The 20,344-nt window shown below is 36.0% G+C and overlaps 2 protein-coding genes across 2 annotated transcripts; both read right to left on the bottom strand.

The window, feature by feature from the left end:
- Positions 1-743: 743 nt before the first annotated feature.
- On the bottom strand, positions 744-8,464 carry LOC122512616. Its single transcript, XM_043628547.1, has 3 exons — positions 8,369-8,464; positions 6,680-8,296; positions 744-4,855 (listed from the first exon to the last, which is right to left on the bottom strand). Exons 2-3 carry the CDS (start codon positions 8,271-8,273, stop codon positions 2,766-2,768), a joined length of 3,684 nt encoding a protein of 1,227 aa, XP_043484482.1. The 5' UTR covers positions 8,274-8,296; positions 8,369-8,464; the 3' UTR covers positions 744-2,765.
- A 1,698-nt stretch (positions 8,465-10,162) lies between these two features.
- Positions 10,163-12,814, bottom strand: LOC122512615. Its single transcript, XM_043628546.1, has 3 exons — positions 12,768-12,814; positions 11,147-12,659; positions 10,163-11,025 (listed from the first exon to the last, which is right to left on the bottom strand). The coding sequence occupies exons 2-3, from the start codon at positions 12,573-12,575 to the stop codon at positions 10,163-10,165; spliced, it is 2,292 nt and encodes a 763-aa protein (XP_043484481.1). The 5' UTR covers positions 12,576-12,659; positions 12,768-12,814.
- Positions 12,815-20,344: the final 7,530 nt, after the last annotated feature.

Here is a 20,344-nt window from a genome sequence, read left to right as displayed (position 1 = left end):
GGACGGATGGACTGCTGCTTTCTCGATCCATTGTTCACTTTATATACCTTCTCAGAGAGTTGCTGCTTGTGAGAAAGTATTCCACCTATGTATCGCGTTCGTACCACTTGATCACCTACTGGCCTGGTACAATACTGATTTTGGCTAGTGACCTTACCGACTAAGGATCACTTATCATTTAAAAATGTAAAAAAATAAAGAGACCTTTGATTCCTAAACTTGGTAATTTATTTGCGGCAAACAACCCAGGTTTGGACCATTACAAGTTTTTGATTCTTTCCACCGCTATTTTGTTTATCAATGTTTCGAAATTCTCTCCTTTGCTCTTTATTACATCGCGGAAGTAATAAAGAATGAAGAATCAAGCAACTGAATAATTATTATTACAAAAATATGTATTCAGCTGAGTATTCATAAGAAATTCTTATCATCTTCGCATAAATGACTTTGAAATTTATTATTAGTTTTTACTAATTTGTAAATATATATAATTTATTACTATAACTTTCTGCCCGCTTTCTGACAATGGCATATATTTTATATAGACGAGAAAATATAAATTTTAGAGATTAATCACCTTTAATCGACCTTTACTCGTGCCTTAGAAAAATTACCGGGTAAACAAAAATTTGTCTCGTGTTATAGTTTGCTAATTTTTAGTAGGAGAAAACGTTAGGAAGAAAGAATTAAAAAGGGCTTTTTTGTTAAACTTATGAGAAATTTTATTTATTTACAAGAATTTAGATAATTACAAACGATGAGGAATTAGGAGTTAGTTGATTAGGATTAGAAACTTCTTGATGTTTGATGTTTTTTCTTGATGTTTTCTTGATTCTTCTAGAATGTTTGGAAGATGTAGGATTAATTGATACAGAATTTTGAACGGATGTAGTTGAACTTAATGAGGAATTTTTGGAAGATCTGAAACTACCTAATGCTGAATTATTTGTAGTAGGATCTGTAATTGGAGATCCACTTGTTGTAATATTTTTAGATGTTGTATTACTAGTTGCTGATTAATTGTTAGGAGATTTAACAGCAGCTTTCGATGCAGCATCCTTAGCAGATGTAGAACTGCATTATTAGGAGATGTTAGAGCACCATTTGATGCAGCATCTTTAGGAGTTGTAAGAGCACAACTTTCTGCAGCACCAGATCTAAAAAGATCCTATTTAAACGAGTCCTTAGCATAGAACACCGTATCCGTCTCCATCAATTTTTTGATATCCCTCATCGCACTCTGCTGACTCCTAACAAGCGAGTTCTTAGCCAGACTCAATTCAATATTCATATAATTCTGCGTTCCGAATTGCAGCTCCCGCACACCTCTCGTCACTTTTTACGATTTTGCATGAATGGTAGAGAATGGAATTAGTTTAGATGGAAATGGTAATTAAGAGAAGAGAGAGAGACTTTTATTAATTTTTTTGTAGGTAACTTTATTCTTTGATTTTAGTAAATTTGGGGAATTATAATTTCTGGTTTGACAATAAATTAGGCAGCAATAGTTTATGGGTCGATTTTGTAACTTTCCCACACCTACCTCTCACTTCCCACTCTCACTTCCTACCTTCCAAAAAAAAAAGAGATGCCTCAGTTTATTGCGCTCGGCGCTATAGACGATATGCCCCACTGTTCCTCGCTTTAGCTTACCAGTGGATTTTTGCTTTAGCTTCAGAATTGCTTATCTTACAGTTGGGTTGCTGGTCGTTACGTACATCATTGGCTATAGAGACTTCCTACCTTCCACTTTTCACTCTCACTTCCCACACCCATTTCCTACCTTCCACTTTACTCTTACTTCCCACAACCACTGCCCACCTTCCACTTTCCACACCTATTTCCTACCTTCCACTCTCACTGTCCACTACCACTTTTGTGTGGGAAGTGAGAGTGGAAGGTGGATCTGGGAAGTGAAGGGGGCAGTGGGTGTTGGGGGTGGAAAGTGGGAGTGGGAAAGTTACAGAATAGACCCCCTGGACCACCATTTGATGTTTTATTTTTTGAAGACCTAATAAATGCAGAATTGTTTCCCCTTCTGTTTAGAATTCTTTCAAGTACTTTGCTACTCATGTGCAGAAAAATACTATTTTGCGCCTACTATTTATACGCATGGAAAGTGATCCTTTGAATAAAACTTAACTGAACTGTCATTGGCTCGAGCCCAGTCCTTTAAGTCACTCCAAAATATTGTGACTCTTTGCTGAGCTAGTGTAGACAAGAAGTGTTCGAACCTTTTAGAGTTGAATTTCATCCAGGAAAACTCTTCTGTCTCCATGGCTTTGTCACCTTCGAGGCCTAATTTTTGCCGAAATAGTGCAGGATTCGTACCCTCTTCAATTAGCGTCACGTTGTAGTTGTTTCGAAATTTTTTTATTGGTATCAAACTATTGCTAGAACAATTCCAATTAATATCTGGGTCATGAAAATTAATTTAATTCACAATTCATAAAAAGTAACCACAGCTGATAATCAGCAGAAGATGTAAAATTATTTTTAGAGAGTTGTTGACGAATTAGGTATAACAAAAGGACAACGAGATCATACGGTGGAAATTATCCAAAAGATAGTCTAGTGTAAGTCTGAAGAGGAATACATAACGTTATATAATACTTTTTTAGCACAGACGCCAAATTTGTAATATGTAAAAAAAATATTTGAATAAACTAATGAATTAGAATGTTAGGAATAAAAATGAAGTGTTCATTGTTGAAAGGAATACTTCCTAGCCCAGGTGCTGAGTTTCCTGACACACAACCTCTTCACTACAGAACATCACTACTTTCATCAGCTATGACAAAATCCTTCTTCAATTTTGCCAACTGCTCCATAGTATTTTTAAAACTCTTATGCTTTGGCACTTTCTCATGATTGAAAGACATTTGAACCACCAAAGTCTCTGCATCATCAATCGTTTCATACCCCAATTTTTTAATATCAAATACAGAACCAGGAAGAAGAATAGTCTCGTACTCCTTCAAAAAACTAATTTCCTCGAAATTTGCTCTTAAAAACGGTTCTGAAAACTTCATCTCATAGAGTACGTTAATACGATCTGCTCTTCCTCGAAGAAATTTCTTTGCTACCTCCCTGCTGGACGTTGACGACGTAAAACGATTGAATACCACTTCTTTGTTGTTCGTGAAAAATAGTTGATCTACTGCTTCTGGTGTTTTTGTCGTTCCACGAAATAGAGTGCATTCTTTAAATGGATTATCCCCTTGGCGAATTGCCAGTCGATATATCGCTTCCCTCATGTATTTTGCCTCAAGTGTTGTACTTGCAATCTTCGCATATCCACTACGCATGTAATGTTGCAATGCGACATAATCCTCGAACGTGAGAGATTCAAAAACACGATTTTTGTTAAATGTTTGTATCAACATGAAAGAGGCTAAATTGGGAAAGTATTTATTTTGTTTTTCTCCCAAACCAAGTGCTCCAATTCTCTTGAATGCATCCTCTTTTGATATTATGCCATCCAATCTATCGGAATATCGTAAACTTTCAAACAGTTCGGCATTCTCGATCTGATATTCCCTACTCCAATTTGGTACCTCTTTATTACCGCTCGAAATTAATTCCCACCAATCCTGGACAAATTTGAGTTGTAATTCACCTTCGTCGGGAAATATAAAGTTTCTCAATTGTTTTTGTACAACGTCTTTCGTTAGTTCCGTTTGATCTTGAACGAAATCCATAGCCGCGTCTTCTGTTATTTCTCTTCTTTCGAGTAAAATATTTCTTAGACAGGAAAACGTTGTTGGAGTTCTCTTCAAACGGTATGCCTTACAGAAACGAGAATTGTGAAAACTTTCAACGCGAAATTCAGTTTTGTAGAGATAGCTTTCGGTTTTTAGATGAAATACTTTTTTCCTCACTTCGCCGGTTTTTATGTTCAACGTCATGCATAGGGTTTCATCTTCTTCTGAAATTAGAACTACTGGGAGTTTCGTATTGTATTCTTGAATTCTTCTCAATTGGAAGGTTCGTTTGTCAGGCAATTGAAGAAATTTGTAACCGTAACCGCTATTTTTTTGGGTCAGAGAATTTACAAATATGTCCCAATTGGAGATTGTCCCCACTTTTCTGATCGAATTTTCAATTTTATTCTCGGTGGCTAACAAGTCCATTATTATGGATTCGAGAGAAGAGATATACTTTCTAATGACAGTGACTAGAGTGATGATTGACCTTATTCCACTCTTGCCGATCGTGTAAATGAATTCAAAACCCGGATCCAAGTAGCGAAACAAAGATAAACCGAATTTTTTGAAAGTCTCCATGGTGAACTGTCTTGATAAATTCTGAACCTCGGTTGCTATGACTGGACCTAATTTTAGCAATACTTCTTTTACCGTCATCCTCTGGGCTAGGGAACTAAATGTCGTTCCTGCAGAATGGATCACTGTTTTAGTGACTGAGGTTGTAAGCTTACTGAAAAGATTGGCGAATTCTCTGACGACTGGTATCGCCGTTATGGCATCCATGAGACAGGATAATTCTGCTTCCTCGTATTTTTTCTCGACAACTGCATGTCTACAGGTGTAGAATGGAATTAGGGATAGTCCGAAATCTTTCCACCATTCCTTTCGTGTTTGGTCGTAGCCCTCGGCGGCGAGGGTTTTATTAAGTAATGTTGCTCTCTCTTCTGAGATTCGAGTTAGAAATTTATCAAAACTTTCCTCTTTTTTCTTCTTTACGTTGAGGAAATTGTTCTCCCGCAATTTTGGAGCGGGAGTAAGACCCAATTTTTGATAAAAGTCTTTGGAGTTGCAGTGGATTATGCTGGATTTTGGTATCTGTTGTATAAGCACAGTTAGGGACAAGGTAGAATTTTTAGATGATGCAGAACCTGAAATTAATAACAAATTATTAGAAAGTACTACAGTATAAGATAAAGAATTATTTGTATTGGGGTCGATTCTGTAACTTTCCAACTCTCACTTCCCACTTTCTATCCTCCACTTCCCACCTTATACTCCCACTTCCCACTCTTACTTCCCACCTTCTACTTTCACTTCCCACTCCCACTTTCCACTCTTACTTCCTACCTTCTACTTTCTACTCTTACTTCCCACTCCTACTTTCCACTCTTACTTTCTACATTCTACTCTTACTTCCTAATCCCACTTTCACAGCTTCCACTTCCCACTCTCAAATCCCAATCCCACTATCTACTCTCACTTTCCACTCTCACTCCCCACTTCCACTTTTCCACCTTCCACTTCCCACCTTCTATTCTCACTTCCCATTCCTACTTTCCACTCTTACTTCCCACCTTCCACTCTCACTACCCACTTCCCACACCCACTTTTCCACCTTCTACTCTCACTCCCCACTTCCCACTCTCACTTTACACTCTTACTTCCCACCTTTTACTTTCACTTCCCACTCCTACTTTCACAGATTCCACTTCCCACTCTTAAATCCCAATCCCACTATCTACTCTCACTTTCCACTCTCACTCCCCACTTCCACCTTTCCACCTTCTATTCTCACTTCCCACTCCTACTTTCCACTCTTACTTCCCACTTTCCACTCTCACTACCCACTTTTCCACCTTCTACTCTCACTCCCCACTTTCCACTCTTACTTCCCACGTTCACTCTCACACACCACACCAACTTTTATATGAAAATACCTGATTAAAGATTATGAGAGTCGGAAATGGAAGGTAGGAAGTGAGACTGGAAAGTGGGAGATTGATGTGGAAGATAGGAAGTGAGAGTGTAAAATGGAAGGTGGAAGTGGGAAGTGAAAGGTAGGAAATGAGAGTGGAAGGTGGGAATTAAGAGTAGGAAGTGAGAAAATGGAAAGTGAGAGTGGAAAGTAGGAAGTAGAAGGTAGGAAGTGAGAGTGTGAAATGGAAGGTGGGAGTGGGAAGTGAAAGGTAGGAAGTGAAAGTGGAAAGTAGGAAGTGAGAGTGGAAAGTGGGAGTGGGATGTGGAAGGTGGGAAGTGAGAGTGTAAAGTGGGAGTTGGATGTGGAAGGTGGGAAGTGAGAGTGGAATGTGAAAGGTAGGAAGTGAGAGTGGAAGGTGGGAATTAAGAGTAGGAAGTGAGAATGGGAAGTGAAAGTGGAAGGTTGGAAGTGAATCGTAAGAAGTGAGAGTGGAACGTGGAAGGTGGAAAGTGAGAGTGGAAGGTGGGGATTAAGAGTAGGAAGTGAGTGTGGAAAGTGGAAGGTGGAAAGTCAGAGTGGAGAGTGGAAGGTGGGAATTAAGAGTAGGAAGTGAAAATGGAAAGTGGGAAAATGGGAAGTGAAACGTAGGAAGTGAGAGTAGAAAGTGGAAGGTAGGAAGTAAGAGTGGAAAGTGGAAGGTGGGAAGTGAGAGTGGGATGTGGAAGGTAGAATATGAGAGTGGAAAGTGGAAGGTAGGAAGTGAGAGTAGAAGGTGGGAGTGGGATGTGGAAGGTGGGAAGTGAAAGTGGAAGGTAGGAAGTGAGAGTAGAAGGTGGGAGTGGGATGTGGAAGGTGGGAAGTGAAAGTGGAAGGTAGGAAGTGAGAGTGGGAAGTGAAAGGTAGGAAGTGGAAGTGGAAGGTGGCAAGTAAGAGTGGAAAGTGTGAGTGGGAAGTGAGAGAGGGAAGTGAGAGAGGGAAGTGGGAATGTTTCGGTATCGACCTCCTGATGTTGCATTATTAGAAGAAGCTGTTGGCTTAGTTAATGTAGAATTACCAGAAGGTTGAGAAGTACTTGTTGCTGAATTCCCGGACTCTGTACTCGTAGTAGTTGTTACAGAATCACTAATCGGTTTGTCAGTGCAATTACCAGTTGCACCATCGTCCTCAACCAGCACCGACAAATTGTTATCTTCCCTAATAACAGCATAGTAAACCGATGTTTCATTCTTCAAATACCGAAATCTGAACAAATCTGCAGATCCTTTAACCAACTGTTTTTCGTATACATTCAAACCATCGTAGACATAGTGAACTAAACCTTTAGAAATTTCGACCTCATTCGCTTCTATAGATTTTATAAGATCCTCTCCAAAAGCATTTCTAATGGATTTTTTTTCATACACCAAATACTTAGTGGCGGCATTGTTAACCTGATCCTGGTAAATACGATTCAAATTCTCCAATTTTTCCCCACTCTTACATCTATAATCATCGGGACTATTCTTGTACCTCAGGACCTCTTGTTCCAAAAACTTTTCCTTGACATTTGGACAGTTGTTTCTAATCATCTCCCTGGCCAACATTGTCCGATTTTGAAAATTCATCATCGTCAAATAAAACTGTAATCTATAATCATTACTTTCGGCAGTTCTAACTTGATCGAATTTTGCACTTAGGTACCTGAACAATATTTTGTAGGCATCAGACCCAAGGGTTGAATTATTAACAATATTTCCCAATGTTCGATTCCTTAAGTCCTCCCTATGATTGTAGACATAATTAAGAAGAGCCGGAAGCGCAAAGATGGCGAGGGCGGATTTTTCCAATTGACCAACAATTACAGATTGTTCCACAGCGTGTGCAATCGTCACATAGTTCGACAACTCTTCCTCTTCTTTTACCTTCTTCGTTCCATTATTTTCATCCATCATTAAAAATCTCTTCGATTTGATCGAATGCACAAAAGTCGAACCCGCCGATCCGTAGATATAGTCAACCGACGCTAAATTTGTCTCCTCGTTCGCTTTCGGAAGCAATGGATAAATAAATTCCTGAATAATTGTCCTCACTGACATATCCTCCAATTTTGATTCGTAACCATTTTCGGTGAGAAATATCTCTTTGGACAATTTTTTGAAGATTTGTTCATGCAAAGAATTTATTTTCCCACTCGTCGATTTGCGGACAACGTCGATCAGAAATCCGTAAATATTTGTGTACTTTTCGAAAACAAGAGTTAGAATCAAGTGAGAGTAGAGGGCGTCAATGAATATTTCGTCTAGAGCTTCATTTTCTTCAGATCCGTACAAATCGGTATTCTCAATTAATTTACGAGCTAGGAATTCTTTTCTTGTTTTGATAATTTCATTTCGATTTCTATTCCAGAATGTGGAATAATTGTAAATGTTGTTAATCTTTGGAGAGTGATCATTTTCTAGAAATTCGACATGAATTATTGAATGTCTATCCTCTTGATAGTCGTTCAAAAGGTAATTGAACAGAGAATTGACGATTGGTATCGGTTGATGTTCATTTATAGGATTTAGAAAATTTCCAGCTAGTAGGAAATCGCTCAATGTGTTCAGATAAGTAAAAATTGAAATCGATTGAACAGCTTGTAAGGGGCTGATAAAATTTGACACCATCATGTTTCTTTTCCTATTTTTCGAATCTGTTTGAAAAGCAAATGTGTTAATTATTTCATTTGGAAAAATTTTTTATTTAGAATAATTATAAAATATACCTGTATTTCTAAGATTGTTTCCTTGAAATTTCGAGAATGTTTGACGTTCAATTTGTGGTCTTTATCGGAATTTTACTGTTTACGACTTAAAGAATCGTGTGGAAGTGAATTCAGGTCGAAGTAATGCTTCAAAAATGACATTGACTATTGTTTAATAACGGAGTCATAAAGATTGTAAATTTGAACAAATGTTTCACTATCTATTTCAGTTGGACACACACGGAACAAGGGCAATGCAATACTTATTTCGAATTTTATTATTCTCGAAATATTATTTTCGAAATATTAAATAGTTCTATATCTGCTAATAATTTTACATTAAGTTGCAAAAAAATTACCGCACCCGCACTATTTCTATCACGAGAGAATAACAACACAAGTTTCTTTTATTTATTTTATTCCAAAAATATTTTTTGACAAATATAACAGTTCCTTAACTTAAATAAGTATCTCTAGGATAGAAGGGAGGATAGATCAGAGGAAATTAAGTTCAACTTAATTTTTATACTTCTGTACTGGGAGATTACGGAAAAAATCTTCAGAATCCGCGTTGGGATCCTGAACTACATCAGGCTCGTATTCAGTAGCACCGTCCTTTCCCAAATTCTCCAAATGATCCATAATATCCTTCAGCCACTCGGATTTTGTTCGAGCATCATTAATAAATTCCAATTTAACCTTTAAAATACTCCTGCCATGCAATGTCTCCGGTACAGAACTTTCAATTCGAAATTCACGTCCAGGAAGAAGAACTGTCTCCATCTCCGAATGACCGGCATTGACTTTTTCTAAATTAGCCCTTAGGTAGGGTTCGGAAAATTTCATCTCGTACATAATTCTAACATTATTAGTCGCCCCTATTTGAAATCTGATCGCAACGTCATTGCTCAATGATGTGGATGTAAAACGATTTAGTCTCACTATTCCATCGCTTTTGAAAAATAGTTTCTGGACTGCTTCAACTGGTCTAATTTCACCACGATATAGAGTTGTTGCATATTCCTCAACCGGATCGTCGGCTTGCCTGACGGCGAGTCGAAGTAGTGCTTCTCTCATTTGTCGTGCTTCGATTGTATTTCGACCGATTCTTCGATAACCGTTGCCCATGTAATTACGAATGGCAAGAAAATCTTCAAAAGTTAAGGATTCATAGGTTTTGGAACTTTCGTATAATGTTTGTATCTTAGGTGCTTGCAAGGACGCTGACGAATAGTCATAGTGCGGTGAATAGAATTCTCGAAATCTGTTAATCACTTCGGTACTTGGGATTCTTTCCTTGTCCACAGTGTCAGAGTATCTTAGTCGATGGTAGAGGTCAGAATTGGGTATTTCGTACTTTCTGCTCCACTGGGGTAGACCGGTTTGTCCATTTTTGATTCGATTAAGCCAGTCCTTGACGAAGGAAAGTTGCATACCACCGTCGTCGCCAGGGAAGACGAATTTTCTCAATTGGGTACGTACGACGTCTTCTGATAGTTCTGGGTGTACTTGAACGTATTCCAAAGCTGCTCTCTCCACCGATTGTCGCTGGTTTCGTAAAATGTTTCTTATACAAAAGTTTCTGAGTGGAGATCTCATGAATCGGACACGAGAACATTTGCCAGTATCATGGAAACTCTGGATATAAAACTCGAAAGTTGAATGTCTTGTATCAGTGAGCAAAGGCTGGTCTTCAAGTTCTACAATCTTGTTCGGTCTTCCTGTTTTTGGATCGATCCTTCTGTAAGTAATTTCATCCCCTTCCTTCACAAACACAACCGGTAATTCGCCCTCGAAGTTTTGTACTTTTCTCATTTAGGCTACTCTATTATTGGGGAGGTGAATAAACTTGAAACCATAACCACCGTTAGGATTGTTCAAGGAATTTACGAATACGTCCACATCTGAGTTGGTGTCTACTATTCTTAGCAATTTTTCGATTTTTGATTCGATGGCTACCAAATCTATTAATACGCCTTCGAGAGAAATGGAATACGTTATAACTTCAGTGATCAGATTTCTAATTGCCCTAAGTCCCCCTTTGCCGATTGTGTAAATAAGTTCGAAACCCGGATCAACGTAGCGAAGGAAAGACAGACCTACATTTCTGAATGTTTGCTGATTGAAGAGGACTGTGAAATGTTCCGCTTCCGTTAGGCCCACACTGCCTAGTTTCGCCAAAATTCCCCTCATGATCGTTCTTAGGCCTAGGGACCCAAGAGTCGTTCCTGCAGAATAGATGACGCTTCTAGTGAAAGCTGTCGTTAGTTTCGTTGCTAGATACCCTACTTCCCCAACCAGGGGGAGAGCGATTAGGACATCTAGTGAGCAGGCTATTTCAGTTTCCTCAATATTCCGAGAGTGAATTCCATGAATACAGTTGTAAAATGGAACGAAGGATAGTCCGAATTGTTTCCACCATTCCTTCTTTGTTTGTTCGTAGCCATAGTCTGCGAGACTCTTGTTGAAAAGGGTCGATCTTTCCCTGCTGATTCGAGTCAGAAATATGTCGAATTTCTCCAGCTTGTGTTTCTTCACGTCTGGGAAATTGATGTCACGAAACTTCTGCGAGGGTGGCAAATTTAACTTTTCACGGAAATCGTTTGGGTTGCAGTGAATTATGCTGGGTTGAAAGCCATCAGTTCTAGCAGATCCGGAAGTGTTGTTGGACATCGAATCTGTAATTGACAAAAAATTATTAGATTTGAACGAACTAATTAATGATGATTAGCAGATGTTGGATCTCCACTATGTCTACTACATCATTACCAGTTTTTACAGAATTACGAATCGATTTACCATTGCAACCATCGGATACACCATCATCCTGCTGGATCACCATCAGATTATCATCCTCCCTTACAATGGCATAGTAAATCGACGTATCATTCTTGACGAAGTAGAATCTGAACAAATCCGCAGATTCCTTAACCAACTGAGTTTGGATTACATTCGTTCCGTCGTAGACATTGACAACTAAACCTCTCGAGACTTCCACCTCGTTCGCGTCTATGAACCTAATACGATCCTCTCCAAAAGCGTCCCTTATCGATCCCACCTCGTATTTCAGATACTTCTCCGCAACCTCGTTAACCTTCTGCTGATAAATCCGATTCAAATCCTCCAGTTTCGTCCCGATCGTTCCTTGCGTCTTGCCTTCGGTCCTACACTCGTAATCCTCGGGATTATTCTTGTACCTCAGGACCTCTTGCTCCAAATTTTCCTCCTTCACTATTGGACATCCAGTTCTGATCATCTCCCTTGCCAGTGCCGTCCGGTTTTTGAATTTCGATCGTGCCGAATAAAACTGCAATCGATAGTCATCATTCCTGGCCTTTTCGACTCTATCGAATGTTTCCTTCAGGTGGAAGAAGAGAATTCGAAGGGCTTTGCTCACATGTTTCGGATTGTTGACAATTGCCGCCGTAGTTTCTCCTTGCAATTTTTCCGCTCTTTTCGTAACGTAGTAAAAAAGGGCCGGTAGGGAAAATACTTGCAGAGCTGCTTCGTCAATTTCCTTCGCAATTCCCAGATGTTCAATTGTATGACCCACGACGACGTAACTATTAAAGTCATCATTTTTGCCATGCTCGTACTTTCTCGGTACTATCAAGGACTCTGTTTTGGTCGACAATCGAAAAGCAGCTCCAGCTTGTGCGTAAATATAATCAACGGACAGTAGATCAGTGTCTTTACCAGCAACCGGAAATAAAGGTTGAATAAAGTCTTGATAAATCTTAAAAATCGACAGAAAGTCTAATTGTGATTTGAAACCATTTTCACTCTGAAATTCTTCCTCGGAAAGTCTCGTAATAATTTTTTCCTGTAACGTACTTATTCTAAGATCCCTCGAGTGACGGACAACGTCGAGAAGGAATCCTTGAATATTTCCGTACTTTTCGAAAACAAGAGTAGTTATCAAGTGCCTGTAGAGAGCGTCAATGAATGCCTCGTCCAAAATCTCGTTTTCTTTCGCCCCGTACAAATCGGTGCCTTCTATTAATTTACGAGCCAGACGTCTTTTTCGAAATTCAATCTTTTCGATTTCAATTTTTTTCAAGTTGAAGAAATATTTGTACAGAGCATTCACTACTGGTATTGGTTGATATTGATTTGTTTCATTCAATAGATTGTCGACAAATAAAACATCGCTGAGAGTATTTAAATAAGTAAATATTGATACCATTTGAACAGCTTGTAGAGGACTTGTGAAATTTCCCGTCTCCATTGTTTTGGAATTATTCTTTTAATTTTTTATTTCTATCTATCAGTTTCTTCATCGATTTTTTCGAGGTTTTACGCTTTACAAAATCTGTGAAGAGAAATTTTTAAGATTAAGCAGAAGAATAAATTGTTAAATAGAAAACAATTATTTTTGTAATTTCTGTTAATTGAAACAATTATTAATTAATTAACGTACCTTTTGTAAATTAAGAAAGCAACAATGATTTTTATTTTGAAAAAAGTAATTTTACTTCCTATAAGTTGCAAAATTCAATTATAAAATTAAACTTAAAATCTCAGCATATTTATAATTTTCATAAAGAGATTTTATTTAAATTTTTATCTACTTGAATAATACTTTCTTTCTAAATTAAAAAACGTCATTTATTTGTTCAATATTATACGCACACACGTTGTACGATAATAAATTTATAATTTGATACAAGAAAATTTACAATTAAATAGTTTATTCGATGACGTTTGAAAAAAATATAATACTACAAAAAAAAATTATAATAATTTTAATTTTATTTGAAATTTAAATTTTAAAATAAAATATTCGAATTGCAATTCTTTTTCTTTTTGTTATGAATATAACACTTTTGTTTTTAAAAGAAGATTTTTTCTTTTTTTTGTCGAATTTGTATAAATTTTTAATTTATTCAAATTAATTTCTCTCGAGTGACAAAAAAATACGTCACTTTTTATTTCTTTCAAAAAAAATTGAGACGTAATTAATCCTTTTATCTTGTTTTTCTTTTTCATCGAGATATCCGGCATTGACGAGTCCAGTTTGACGAATATTAATACAAGCATTTTTATCTCGGTCACATTTTTTGCCGCACGTCAACAAATGTATTAGCGGTACGACGATGGTGCTAAGTTGGAATTTTTCGCTCCGCATTCACGGTAAACTCGAGAGGTATAATATTCATCTACCGTCATCATCCTGATGTTGAAATTCAATTTTTCCAATTTGTTTTTTAATATACAAATAAATTTGTTTTGAATTCAAAAGGGCATAAGTTTTCTTATATGCAAGATATCAAGTGCCGATGCCGGTAGGTACCAAAATTAAACTTCACTCTTTCACTAACCTTTATCTCATTACGAGTATACGCTTGCAATAAAGTTTGAGATCGCTTTTTATGACTTTAGGAATTTGATACTTTCAACATGTAACCTTGTTTTAAATTCAAATGGCCATAACTTTTTTTGTATGCAAGATATCAACTTCCTGTTGGCACCAAAATGAAGCTTGACTCTTTCCCTAACTTTCAACCCATTACGATTATCGGCTAGGATAAAAATTTGATAATGTTTTTTATGATTTTAGAAATTTGATATTTTCAACATGTAACGTGTCTCCGAATTCAAATGACTATAACTTTTCTTGTATGCAAGATATCAATTTCCGGTTGGTACCAAAATGAAGCTTGTATCTTTCCCTAACTTTCATCCTGTTACAAGTATCATCTAGGATAAAAATTTGAGAATGTTTTTTATGATTTTAGAAATTTAATATTTTCAACATGTAACGTGTCTCCGAATTCAAATGGCTATAACTTTTCTTGTATGCAAGATATCAACTTCCGGTTGGCACCAAAATGAAGCTTGACTCTTTCCCTAACTTTCATCCCATTACGAGTATCGGCTTGGATAAAAATTTGAGAATGTTTTTTATGATTTTAGAAATTTAATATTTTCAACATGTAACGTGGCTCTGAATTCAAATGGCCATAAGTTTTCTTGTATGCCAGATATCAACTTCCGGTTGGTACCAAAATGAAGCTTGACTCTTTCCCTAACTTTCATCCCATTACGATTATCAGCTAGGATAAAAATTTGAGAATGTTTTTTATGATTTTAGAAATTTGATATTTTCAACGTGTAACGTGTCTCTGAATTCAAATGGCCATGATTTTTCTTGTATGCAAGATATCAACTTCCGGTTGGTACCAAAATGAAGCTTGACTCTTTCCCTAACTTTCATCCCATTACGATTATCAGCTAGGATAAAAATTTGAGAATGTTTTTTATGATTTTAGAAATTTTATATTTTCAAAATGTAACGTGTCTCCGAATTCAAATGGCTATAACTTTTCTTGTATGCAAGATATCAACTTCCGGTTGGTACCAAAATGAAGCTTGACTCTTTCTCTAACTTTCATCCCGTTACGAGTATCATCTAGGATAAAAATTTGAGAATGTTTTTTATGATTTTAGAAATTTGATATTTTCAACGTGTAACGTGTCTCTGAATTTAAATGGCCATGATTTTTCTTGTATGCAAGATATCAACTTCCGGTTGGTACCAAAATAAAGCTTGACTCTTTCCCTAACTTTCATCCCATTACGAGTATCGGCTTGGATAAAAATTTGAGAATGTTTTTTATGATTTTAGAAATTTAATATTTTCAACATGTAACGTGGCTCTGAATTCAAATGGCCATAAGTTTTCTTGTATGCCAGATATCAACTTCCGGTTGGTACCAAAATGAAGCTTGACTCTTTCTCTAACTTTCATCCCGTTACGAGTATCATCTAGGATAAAAATTTGAGAATGTTTTTTATGATTTTAGAAATTTGATATTTTCAACGTGTAACGTGTCTCTGAATTTAAATGGCCATGATTTTTCTTGTATGCAAGATATCAACTTCCGGTTGGTACCAAAATGAAGCTTGACTCTTTCCCTAACTTTCATCCCATTACGATTATCAGCTAGGATAAAAATTTGAGAATGTTTTTTATGATTTTAGAAATTTGATATTTTCAACGTGTAACGTGTCTCTGAATTCAAATGGCCATGATTTTTCTTGTATGCAAGATATCAACTTCCGGTTGGTACCAAAATGAAGCTTGACTCTTTCCCTAACTTTCATCCCGTTACGAGTATCATCTAGGATAAAAATTTGAGAATGTTTTTTATGATTTTAGAAATTTTATATTTTCAAAATGTAACGTGTCTCCGAATTCAAATGGCTATAACTTTTCTTGTATGCAAGATATCAACTTCCGGTTGGTACCAAAATGAAGCTTGACTCTTTCTCTAACTTTCATCCCGTTACGAGTATCATCTAGGATAAAAATTTTGAGAATGTTTTTTATGATTTTAGAAATTTGATATTTTCAACGTGTAACGTGTCTCTGAATTTAAATGGCCATGATTTTTCTTGTATGCAAGATATCAACTTCCGGTTGGTACCAAAATGAAGCTTGACTCTTTCCCTAACTTTCATCCCATTACGAGTATCGGCTTGGATAAAAATTTGAGAATGTTTTTTATGATTTTAGAAATTTAATATTTTCAACATGTAACGTGGCTCTGAATTCAAATGGCCATAAGTTTTCTTGTATGCCAGATATCAACTTCCGGTTGGTACCAAAATGAAGCTTGACTCTTTCCCTAACTTTCATCCCGTTACGAGTATCATCTAGGATAAAAATTTGAGAATGTTTTTTATGATTTTAGAAATTTGATATTTTCAACATGTAACGTGTCTCCGAATTCAAATGACTATAACTTTTCTTGTATGCAAGATATCAATTTCCGGTTGGTACCAAAATGAAGCTTGTATCTTTCCCTAACTTTCATCCTGTTACAAGTATCATCTAGGATAAAAATTTGAGAATGTTTTTTATGATTTTAGAAATTTAATATTTTCAACATGTAACGTGTCTCCGAATTCAAATGGCTATAACTTTTCTTGTATGCAAGATATCAACTTCCGGTTGGCACCAAAATGAAGCTTGACTCTTTCCCTAACTTTCATCCCATTACGAGTATCGGCTTGGATAAAAATTTGAGAATGTTTTTTATGATTTTAGAAATTTAATATTTTCAACATGTAACGTGGCTCTGAATTCAAATGGCCATAAGTTTTCTTGTATGCCAGATATCAACTTCCGGTTGGCACCAAAATGAAGCTTGACTCTTTCCCTAACTTTCATCCCGTTACGAGTATCATCTAGGATAAAAATTTGAGAATGTTTTTTATGATTTTAGAAATTTGATATTTTCAAAATGTAACGTGTCTCCTAATTCAAATGGCTATAACTTTTCTTGTATGCCACATATCAACTTCCGATTGGCACCAAAATGAAGCTTGACTCTTTCCCTAACTTTCATCCCGTTACAAGTATCATCTAGGATAAAAATTTGAGAATGTTTTTTATGATTTTAGAAATTTGATATTTTCAACGTGTAACGTGTCTCTGAATTTAAATGGCCATGATTTTTCTTGTATGCAAGATATCAACTTCCGGTTGGTACCAAAATGAAGCTTGACTCTTTCCCTAACTTTCATCCCATTACGATTATCAGCTAGGATAAAAATTTGAGAATGTTTTTTATGATTTTAGAAATTTTATATTTTCAAAATGTAACGTGTCTCCGAATTCAAATGGCTATAACTTTTCTTGTATGCAAGATATCAACTTCCGGTTGGTACCAAAATGAAGCTTGACTCTTTCCCTAACTTTCATCCCGTTACGAGTATCATCTAGGATAAAAATTTGAGAATGTTTTTTATGATTTTAGAAATTTGATATTTTCAAAATGTAACGTGTCTCCTAATTCAAATGGCTATAACTTTTCTTGTATGCCACATATCAACTTCCGATTGGCACCAAAATGAAGCTTGACTCTTTCCCTAACTTTCATCCCGTTACGAGTATCATCTAGGATAAAAATTTGAGAATGTTTTTTATGATTTTAGAAATTTGATATTTTCAACGTGTAACGTGTCTCTGAATTTAAATGGCCATGATTTTTCTTGTATGCAAGATATCAACTTCCGGTTGGTACCAAAATGAAGCTTGACTCTTTCCCTAACTTTCATCCCATTACGATTATCAGCTAGGATAAAAATTTGAGAATGTTTTTTATGATTTTAGAAATTTTATATTTTCAAAATGTAACGTGTCTCCGAATTCAAATGGCTATAACTTTTCTTGTATGCAAGATATCAACTTCCGGTTGGTACCAAAATGAAGCTTGACTCTTTCTCTAACTTTCATCCCGTTACGAGTATCATCTAGGATAAAAATTTGAGAATGTTTTTTATGATTTTAGAAATTTGATATTTTCAACGTGTAACGTGTCTCTGAATTTAAATGGCCATGATTTTTCTTGTATGCAAGATATCAACTTCCGGTTGGTACCAAAATAAAGCTTGACTCTTTCCCTAACTTTCATCCCATTACGAGTATCGGCTTGGATAAAAATTTGAGAATGTTTTTTATGATTTTAGAAATTTAATATTTTCAACATGTAACGTGGCTCTGAATTCAAATGGCCATAAGTTTTCTTGTATGCCAGATATCAACTTCCGGTTGGTAACAAAATGAAGCTTGACTCTTTCTCTAACTTTCATCCCGTTACGAGTATCATCTAGGATAAAAATTTGAGAATGTTTTTTATGATTTTAGAAATTTGATATTTTCAACGTGTAACGTGTCTCTGAATTTAAATGGCCATGATTTTTCTTGTATGCAAGATATCAACTTCCGGTTGGTACCAAAATGAAGCTTGAATCTTTCCCTAACTTTCAACCCATTACGATTATCAGCTAGGATAAAAATTTGAGAATGTTTTTTATGATTTTAGAAATTTGATATTTTCAACGTGTAACGTGTCTCTGAATTCAAATGGCCATGATTTTTCTTGTATGCAAGATATCAACTTCCGGTTGGTACCAAAATGAAGCTTGACTCTTTCCCTAACTTTCATCCCGTTACGAGTATCATCTAGGATAAAAATTTGAGAATGTTTTTTATGATTTTAGAAATTTTATATTTTCAAAATGTAACGTGTCTCCGAATTCAAATGGCTATAACTTTTCTTGTATGCAAGATATCAACTTCCGGTTGGCACCAAAATGAAGCTTGACTCTTTCCCTAACTTTCATCCCATTACGATTATCAGCTAGGATAAAAATTTGAGAATGTTTTTTATGATTTTAGAAATTTGATATTTTCAACGTGTAACGTGTCTCTGAATTTAAATGGCCATGATTTTTCTTGTATGCAAGATATCAACTTCCGGTTGGTACCAAAATGAAGCTTGACTCTTTCCCTAACTTTCATCCCGTTACGAGTATCATCTAGGATAAAAATTTGAGAATGTTTTTTATGATTTTAGAAATTTGATATTTTCAACATGTAACGTGTCTCCGAATTCAAATGACTATAACTTTTCTTGTATGCAAGATATCAATTTCCGGTTGGTACCAAAATGAAGCTTGTATCTTTCCCTAACTTTCATCCTGTTACAAGTATCATCTAGGATAAAAATTTGAGAATGTTTTTTATGATTTTAGAAATTTAATATTTTCAACATGTAACGTGTCTCCGAATTCAAATGGCTATAACTTTTCTTGTATGCAAGATATCAACTTCCGGTTGGCACCATAATGAAGCTTGACTCTTTCCCTAACTTTCATCCCATTACGAGTATCGGCTTGGATAAAAATTTGAGAATGTTTTTTATGATTTTAGACATTTAATATTTTCAACATGTAAAGTGGCTCTGAATTCAAATGGAAATAAGTTTTCTTGTATGCGAGATATCAATTTCCGCTTTGTACCAAAATGAAGCTTGACTCTTTCCCTAACTTTCAACCCATTACGAGTATCAGCTAGGATAAAAATTTGATTATGTTTTTTATGATTTTAGAAATTTGATATTTTTAAAATGTAACGTGTCTCTGAATTCAAATGGCTATAATTTTTCTTGTATGAAAGATATCAACTTCCGGTTGGTACCAAAATGAAGCTTGACTTTTCTTCTAACTTTCATCTCATTACGAGTATCAGCTAGGATAAAAATTTGATAATGTTTTTTATGATTTTAGAAATTTTATATTTTCAACATGTAACCTGGCCCTGACTTCAAATGGCCTAAATTTTTTTGTATACAAAATATCAAATTCCGGTTGGTAGTAAAATGAAGCTTGACTATTTCCCTAATTTTTTTGTCCTAATTAACTCATTTCTAAGTAAGGATGAATTAATATATTTAAATTGGTTTACGAAATTGTGCCAAAATTGTTGTTTCAACTCTTGTCTCCTTCTTGAAGGCTTGATGTTCTTTGTTTTAAATTTCTTTTTTTCGTTTTCATAATAAGGGAATTGCGCGGGTGGATTGAAATCCACATCCCACGATTCTAATAGAGAAAATCATGAAACAAAAAAGAATTTAAAATTGCGATATAAACTGATAATTACAGAAAGTTATTTCAATATATCGATTGGAACCAGTGATGAATTTAGTCGAACCATTACCCCGTAGGTACTCCTCCATGTTTTTACAATCGCTCGTACTTGATATTTGTCCCGTATCGAGGGATGGTCTGGCTTACCAGCGTACTACCATTTAACCAAGATAGCATTGCCGAAACATTGATGCGACGTCCATGATATCCAAGGGCACTTGAGGTTGGTTCCAGAATGGACTTGACGCAAACGCAGACGCGACGCGTTCCCATTTGATTAACATTGGGACGCGTCGCGTCTTCGTTGCGTTTTGGCTCATTCTGGAACGACTCTGAAGTTTCTGCAAGGGAAACGCATCAAATAGCTCCTTTATATCTCATAATAATGCCGCAGCAAGTTGTGGAACATCTGGTAAAAATGCTAGATTAAATGATGCTTGTGAGTCATGATAGTGTAAGTATTAAAATATACTAGGTTGGCAATATAATTATTTCTATGTATGGTTGGCTGCACTGAACGTGAATATAGACGGGAGGTTATTTAGTTGAATGTCGACC

This window comes from Leptopilina heterotoma, unplaced genomic scaffold (genome assembly GCF_015476425.1).
Source record: "Leptopilina heterotoma isolate Lh14 unplaced genomic scaffold, ASM1547642v1 Lhet_123, whole genome shotgun sequence".
NCBI classification, from domain to species: Eukaryota; Metazoa; Arthropoda; class Insecta; order Hymenoptera; family Figitidae; genus Leptopilina; species Leptopilina heterotoma.
Note: the sequence above shows the minus strand (reverse complement) of the source record. Positions and strands in the feature narration are given on the sequence as shown.

Excerpts from the sequence above, each read along its gene's own strand:
- LOC122512616 (XM_043628547.1), bottom strand. The coding sequence starts at position 8,273 with ATGATGGTGTCAAATTTTATCAGCCCCTTACAAGCTGTTCAATCGATT. Across the intron at positions 4,856-6,679 it reads AAGTACTTCTCAACCTTCTG|GTTCTGCATCATCTAAAAAT; the intron begins GTAATTCTACAT and ends TATTAATTTCAG.
- LOC122512615 (XM_043628546.1), bottom strand. The coding sequence starts at position 12,575 with ATGGAGACGGGAAATTTCACAAGTCCTCTACAAGCTGTTCAAATGGTA. Across the intron at positions 11,026-11,146 it reads TGTATCCGATGGTTGCAATG|ATTCGATGTCCAACAACACT; the intron begins GTAAATCGATTC and ends TGTCAATTACAG.